Source organism: Strix uralensis, chromosome 4, assembly GCF_047716275.1.
Source record: "Strix uralensis isolate ZFMK-TIS-50842 chromosome 4, bStrUra1, whole genome shotgun sequence".
NCBI classification, from domain to species: Eukaryota; Metazoa; Chordata; class Aves; order Strigiformes; family Strigidae; genus Strix; species Strix uralensis.
In genome coordinates, this window is record NC_133975.1 from 58,096,904 (window position 1) to 58,104,271 (window position 7,368).

The window sequence follows — 7,368 nt, forward strand, 5'->3', positions numbered from 1 at the left end:
TGCGTGGCTAATACCTTTTTTGTTTTACTCCTCTTCCAGAGGTACAGAATGTGTTGGCTCTCCAATAGTTTCACAATTCACTCATTCACCATGCTTACTGTCCTTTGAGGTTAAGTGTTGTCAAGAGTCATTAACCACTCAGTGCTCATGACTATTAAACCAAGGCTTGTTCATGGTAGAACTACAGGCAGACAAGCATATTTTCTGGACAGCTAAAAGGTTTAGAGGATCTATGGAGCTAGAGCATCTCAATAAGGAAAAATTTCTGCCATGTTCCTTGTGTGCTAACTGCTCTTCAAGAGGTGCAGGAGTAGCAGTTGGTCAGTGAAGACCACAATTGTCTTTATTCTTTTAGTCACCTTTTAATAGTTTTTCTCCTCCTCTTCCAAGCAGTTTTCAGATATAAGTCTCTGCAACTTGGCTGTGTTGTCTCAGTAGTCTGCAGACAGTTGTAATAGAAAGATTAAACTATGGCCCTTTATGCCTTAAGATATACAAATGGACATACTTTCATGTCCCACAGTGAAGCTGTTATAATGTCAGTAAGATCAAAGCTGGCACTTTGCTAAAATAGTTCTTTATCTACTCCACCTAGATATTTCCTTCCAAATGATAGATAGTACTAAGAAAGAATGTACAGCAAATATATTGCCAGAGCTGGTCAAATACTACCCAAAAAAACCTCGTTTCCCATGCACCAACAGGTATAAAATGAATTGATTTTTTGTTTTAATGTACTTTTATGCAATTATATACAAAAGATGCTTTGGTTTTAACAGAAATAGCTTCTTTAGGTTTTACAGTTAGATTTATTCCATAATAATGTAGTACAAGTAGTCATCGTTGATATCATAATAGCCTCAAATTACTACTTTTAATTCCTGCCTTTTAATAATCTGAAAATAACTATTTTAGATCAATTTACAATAAAACTTTTAAGTAACTATTTTGAGATACTTCAGATATTTTGGCATATGATACTTAACTAACTGGTTACTCTCTAACCACTGAAACAGTAAGCGCTTTTTTTAGCCACTGAAATAAAAGTAACTTATCCACTCTGAATTTTGCAGGCTTTGAACTTCATCCAGTAAACTGGGAGAGAAAAAAAAATGACAATGGTATAAAATTAAAAGGAACAGGCACAAAAGAAGAGATGAACAGATTTCTTTTTCAAATGTTTTGTATGTGCCTATAAACTGTGTTAATTTTTCATGCATCTGGGAACAAGCAGTAGTAATTAGTTCTTTTAAATGTGCTGAATAGCGTTCAGCATATGGGAACTATTTTATCTGCCGTATAAACTACATATCCAATAATGTCTTTATTGAACAAAATTCTTGAAGTTCAAAACCTCAATTCTAACTAATCCTGAATCAAGGTAAAGAAATACTTTTACAGTAGATAAAATTTAGCTTTTGATACTGGAAAGCTCTTTACAAACTTCGGAATTCAGAGGAACTTCTGACAGCTTGAAGAATTGGGCAAAGAGGCTTCCTTACAGTCTGAACTCATGTGCGTTTTTTAATTTTTTCTTTTTTTCTCACAGATCTCATAAAATCTCATTTGTGACTACATACACACATAATAGGATTGTGATTTAGAGCACTAACTTGTTCTGATTTTGTGGTTGAAGCTAGGATTCTCAGTGCAGTAGTGTGAAGTACTCCGTAAAAGGCAAGTAGTTTGGTAATCTAAAGAGATATTTCCAACTGTGTGTTCAAAAGTATTTAGTATGGATATGGAATTTTCCAGTTGATGGCTTCTACTCTTCTATTAAATGTTACCTACCATAGAAAATAGACAAATGAGCATCTGAAAGCTAATTTTATTCCTTGCTGTGTTTAAGTAGAAGCACTTGATAATTATTTTGTCTTATAAAATTCAAGAGCTTTCTTAAGACAATAGCTCTTTCCTCTTTAATTATGCTCTTCTGGTTGTCTAGGAAAATGTATTTATGTTGTACTGAGCTCAGAAGCGATAACAAGGTACTTGAGGCACTGTGCAAGTATGCTTCCTCACTGAATCCAGCCTCTTCTGCCTTGTCTGCATGAGTAAGTAGAACTGCAGTGAAATTCTTCCATGTGGGACCCAGAAGTTCCTGTAATGAAAAACAAATCTTAAATAGTTATCTTTTCTTGTTCCTTTTCCTCACTCCCACCTCATATACTTATGCATTAACAGACCAGTTATATGTTCTTTTCCTGGCAGTAATCCAATTCATGCTATCTGAGTTGCTGAAATTTCTGGGGTTTTTCACCTTCCCAAGACATTGACATCCACTTTCAGTGGAATTATGTGGTCGTGCAGTACTAGCAGTTCTCTGTTCTCTTACTACAGATGTTAATAGAATTTCTCCAGTTAAAAAATGGCTGTGTAAATAAGGAAAAATGGTTGTTTAGCTATGTCACGCATTGGTTTGCATCAGTAATTTCCACATATCTGTATTTCTACACTTTTTACAGCTCTTTGAAATGTTTTTTAAAAAATCACCGAATAATCTTGTGTTGAAAAAATAAGTGATGAATTTTTGTGTAACACCAACTGCAATTCCAGCTGTATACCATAAAACTGAACTATTCTCAGCAATTCCAGAAAAACACAAATCAAATGCATCAACCTAAATGATGGGCCAAAAAGTTTGTCTTTAACTGCTGTGGTTCATCTGATGGAGGGGAATGGAGAAAGCAAGCTACTTTTTTGTCAATGAGTACAGAAAGTTTTAATGTGAATAAGAGATTGGTCTTTCATTTACAGATATAAATGAAATTACAACTTCAGTACAATCATGCTAACTCCTGTGTATGACAAGAAGCCCACTTTGGTAATAAAGTCCACTTTGCAATGATCTTAACTCTGTAACCTAAATACCAAGGTGTATAAAACTGCTTTAAACAGTATCTTTCTACTTCCAAGATAAGCAGGAGTTAGAAAAACCTGTTGTAATGATAGTGATTAATCTGTTTTAGACACTAGGGATGAAAAGAGCACTAAACGTGTACAAAATTTTGGCATAAGCTGTCTAAGGAAGTGTTGGGTTATCAGTTTTGGAGAGAGAGGATAGTGCATTTATTTGCAGAGGACTCAAAGTCAGTGCTAATGTTAGTTCTGAAATCAGTATCTGCCACTCTCTCAATTTATTAGGCTATGTTACTGAAATAAAAAAATCCAGAGATATTTAAATGCCAGTAGTCTTCTACTGATATGCCATCTTCATTGATACACCATCCCTAATTTGCAGATGATCATTGTGAAAACTCCTGACTGCTAAAGGTAGCCTTCACACTAATTTCTTCTTGGAATGACATACTGAAATATAACCATTACTGTTCACTGGCACCCAGGCAGCTGTACTGCCCTCTTAGTTTGTGACGGATGAAATCACAGCATCTGGTCTTTTTTTAAGGGGAAAATAACTAAAAAGCCAACCATTATATAAGCTGAGAGCCAGTTGTAATCATGAAACAAAAGTGTTCCTTTCTCATTTTTTTTAAACATGCTTTATTTCTGTTCCAGTAGGGGCTTTAAAGGTCCATTTGAAGAGAAAAGGCATGGTGGCATCTAATGCTTTTAATGCCCACTTGGACTTGATTCAAAACAGTCTCAAACTAGAAGCATGATTATTTTTCATTGGCTTAGAATAAAAATATTTTGAATAAATACTGCTTTCTCTTAAATACCTTGAAGTATAGAGAGATGAACTGCATAAGGAAAAAGGGTAACACCAAAAAAAAATATGTGTGAACTGACAATGTGCAAGAGTTGAAATTGGAACCAACTCTCAAACTACCAGAAATGTGAGGAGTAGCCTACAATAGAGTAATCAGAAAGAAAGGGAGAGCAAATCAAATACATTTCGAAAGCTGTTTTTCTATCTATATATTTATATAGTTTTATATTTTTAGCTACATATGCATTATATATTCAGATAATATCAGTTACAGCAGGTGATAAGTCTTGATGGACCAGGAAGTCCCTTCCAGTCCTAAAGATTTTTAGAAAGTTCATTAGTGTAAGAAAAATGCAAAGTGTAATGTGCAGACTTCAGCAATAACAGAAACCCTTTGTTTCTTCGTAAATCATACAAACCTGGTTCATCTGATCAAATAAATAAACTAAGATATCTGCTTGCTGTTTTTTTTTTTTTTATTTCTTTGTTTTTCTTTCTTCCCCAAAGATACGAGTGAATGGCAATGAAAAAATCTACAACTGAAAAGCAAGCCATTCCTTTTCAGTGTATCTTCCCACATATCTTGCCTACTTGCAGAAAAAAATTTTCCCCCAGGATCTTCAAAATATTTGCTTCAATGCTAGAAATTTTCCTTAGCCAGAGTACATTTATGGTAACTTTCTAGTTATTTTCTCTTGAACAGATAACAGCGTAGTGACAGTGCAGGACAAGCATCCTTGTCCCAGGTCAGTCATTTTCTGTGTGGTTTTGGACCTGTTGCTCTCTGCTTTGGTCCTATACAGAGCATGGGAGAGTGAGGTAACCTGACTTTTGCTTGCTTTAAATAGCATTCCTCTTCAACAAGCTAGATCTGTCATGATAGAGCATTAACTATAATTTCTGAGAGAAAAGCTTACTTTTATAGGTAAATTTCGTTCCTAAATTCCTTTGGGCTGAGCTCATGTACAAAAGAGAGCAGTTCTGCCTGTCTCTTCTCAGGTTTAATAGGGTAAGTGTAGCTATAGTGTATGGTGTTGGAGTTGTGTATGGCATGTTTCAACTGCTGGACTGGGAAGTGTTCCAGTTTTCAGCTGCACTTCTGTTTCACTTTTGCAGTCAACACTTGCATGGCTTTTGACACCTGAAGACAAAAGAGGTGCCATCAGGTCAGAAACTTCTATTTATTTATTTGTTACCTGGATGAACTGAATTATGTGATCACTTTCATCTGGACACAGCGGCAAGTCAGCCCTCAGGACCAAGAGAGCTAGATGCAGGCCTTCCTCCCCGAAGTGGTGAGCCAGGGCAGATCTCACTGTGTCTCTCACCTGCTCTTTGCTCAGAGCACTGTGAGGGTAGCTCGGAGTGTCAAGTACTTGAACGCGGAGAGCTAGCTCACAGCCATTTCTTCGTATAATCCCCAAAATGCGGGTGCTGTGTCCAAGACTGCAGCGTGTAGTTACAGAGCTTGGGGAGAGATGACTCTCAAAGTCTGCGCTGCCCAGCAGGCTGTTCCCAAGAGCACTTTTGCCAGTCTGAGTTCTTCCAAGGACAACAAGGTTGATGGTCATCTCATCGCTGTCTGTCATTGTCTATGTTTTAACCACAAATCTGTCACTAAGTGAAGAACAAATAACATGAGCCATTTTCGGTAACTTAAAAACCAGCAAAAATTGCTAAATTCACTGTCTTTTGAGTGTCCTTCCCTTCCTGAAATGTTTTAAGGAGTGTGTGGTGTAGGTAGATATTCAGTACAGCACATATACCTCTGTCTGATCCCAGGACAGATATTTGCTGTCCTTCCCCGTCTGCTCCTAGGAAATAACAAGTCCCCATGGAAGGTGTCACAGGTAGAAGAGCAACCTAACAGGGTGCACTCCTACACTGGCAGAAACTGAAGAGCTGGGAAACAATCAGATGTGAGAAGAGTTTCAGCAACAAGTAGAGCAGATAAAGCTAATGAGAGACAAGAGAAAAGTGAGGGGAGGGGAGGGAAGGGAGGAGTTGAGAAACAACCATGGAAAACGGCATGGGTAAGCGGGGAGAGTAGGTTATGAAAAGGAGGAAAACTATGGGAGGAAGAAGAGAATGGTGACAAATACGCGCTGCAGTTATTAAGTGACCATATTTCAGGAAGTGAATCTTGTTTTTAGGAAAAAAAATGGATAGTCAGGGAGAAGTAGCTTTTAAAGGAGCACTTCTTCACAGCAGAGAACAGCTTAGAACACATCTTTCATCAGCTACCACTAAAGTTGAAATAGTAATCTGAAAGAGCTTTGTGACACTTATAAGAAGTATGTCTTAATGAAAAAAGGAAGAACTAAAATAGGCAATGCTGCAGGTTCTAACCCCATATGAAATTGACTTCAGATATGCATACTGTATAAACTTTTAGACTTACGGCACAGTTAGTGGAGAAGAGAAGCATAGACTGGTGTATGGAGAGGGGAGATGAGTATCATTTCCAGTTACTATAATTGTTCATAAATAAACCCTCTCATTCTCTTTGTACTTTTCTGTAATACAGTACCTGAAGGGTTTTTGGTGCTTGTAAATTGTCTAACAGGAATGCTGGCTGATTAAATAAATTCAGAGGTGTTTCAGGTGAAAAACCATATTGCCATATAAGTAGTTGATTTTAAGTTATGACACCTGAACTTCAGAAAGCTTTTTTTTGGTTTGGGGATTATTTTTTTTTTTTTAGATACTATATTTAGGTACTCATAGAGAGCTCATGGATAATTTTAGAATGCGATTTCCTGTGATTAATTTATTTGGATTCTTGCATGTGCACTTCAAGCTTTCTCCCTCATATTAAATCCATGCCCAAATCAATCTTTTGAAATAACTTCAGTACAAAGCCAAACATGTGAGAACTATTAACATACTAATTTTGTTACAGACTACATTGAATACTGTACATGATGATCTTCCTTACTGAATTCACAGTGAGGTTTTTGTGGATTTTTCAATGATCAATTTCCTTTTTTTTTTTTTTTAAGAATACTTTTAAAAAAGACACCTTTTGAAGTGGTTGTTATCAGTTATTCATCAGTCTAGATGTGCATTGTATTCTTTTCCTGTAGCATAATAATATGACATGTTGGACACGCATTTGCACGTTCCTTTTATAAATCTTGATCAAGGATTTGTTCTTTTTTTTTTTTCCTGTAAGCAGTCTATGCTCAAACACATAGATTAATTTCATATTATGTCGCTTACCTTATTTTCCCTTTAATTCCTCTTTCATTCAGACTTCATTCATGAACCACGTGTGCAGTGTAAAACCAGGTTCATATGTGAACTTTGAAACTAACAGTGGCAATGTACCATGCTGAGACTGTTACGTACACATTAAGCTGGTTAATCTGTTACTGATAGATCTTCATTCAGTTGGACATGTTTGGTCAGTAATTGACAGTGCTGAATTTTTGCAATTTAGCTGCAGTTACAGTTTTTGCAATCACTTTAGTGATTGTATGAACTTGGTGTTTTTGAAAGTTACTTGAATTCTGCCAGCAGTTAAGTGTGAGAATTATGATGGAGGTCCCGGAATTACTTTGTGTTGCATGTTCTTGAATGTGTGTCCATATATGCATGTGAAGAGCATATGCACTTTCTCTTATTATTGCAGTGAATTAATAATTGCAATATTTTCAAAGGACAATGTAAACCATATGCAGATGTAAAACTGTTTG

The 7,368-nt window shown here is 36.3% G+C and overlaps 1 protein-coding gene across 1 annotated transcript; it reads right to left on the minus strand.

Annotated features, from left to right (window-relative positions):
* Positions 1–1,496: 1,496 nt before the first annotated feature.
* On the minus strand, positions 1,497–6,958 carry GIMD1 (GIMAP family P-loop NTPase domain containing 1). Its single transcript, XM_074866889.1, has 3 exons — positions 6,893–6,958; positions 4,867–5,287; positions 1,497–2,101 (listed from the first exon to the last, which is right to left on the minus strand). Exons 2-3 carry the CDS (start codon positions 5,257–5,259, stop codon positions 1,829–1,831), a joined length of 666 nt encoding a protein of 221 aa, XP_074722990.1. The 5' UTR covers positions 5,260–5,287; positions 6,893–6,958; the 3' UTR covers positions 1,497–1,828.
* Positions 6,959–7,368: the final 410 nt, after the last annotated feature.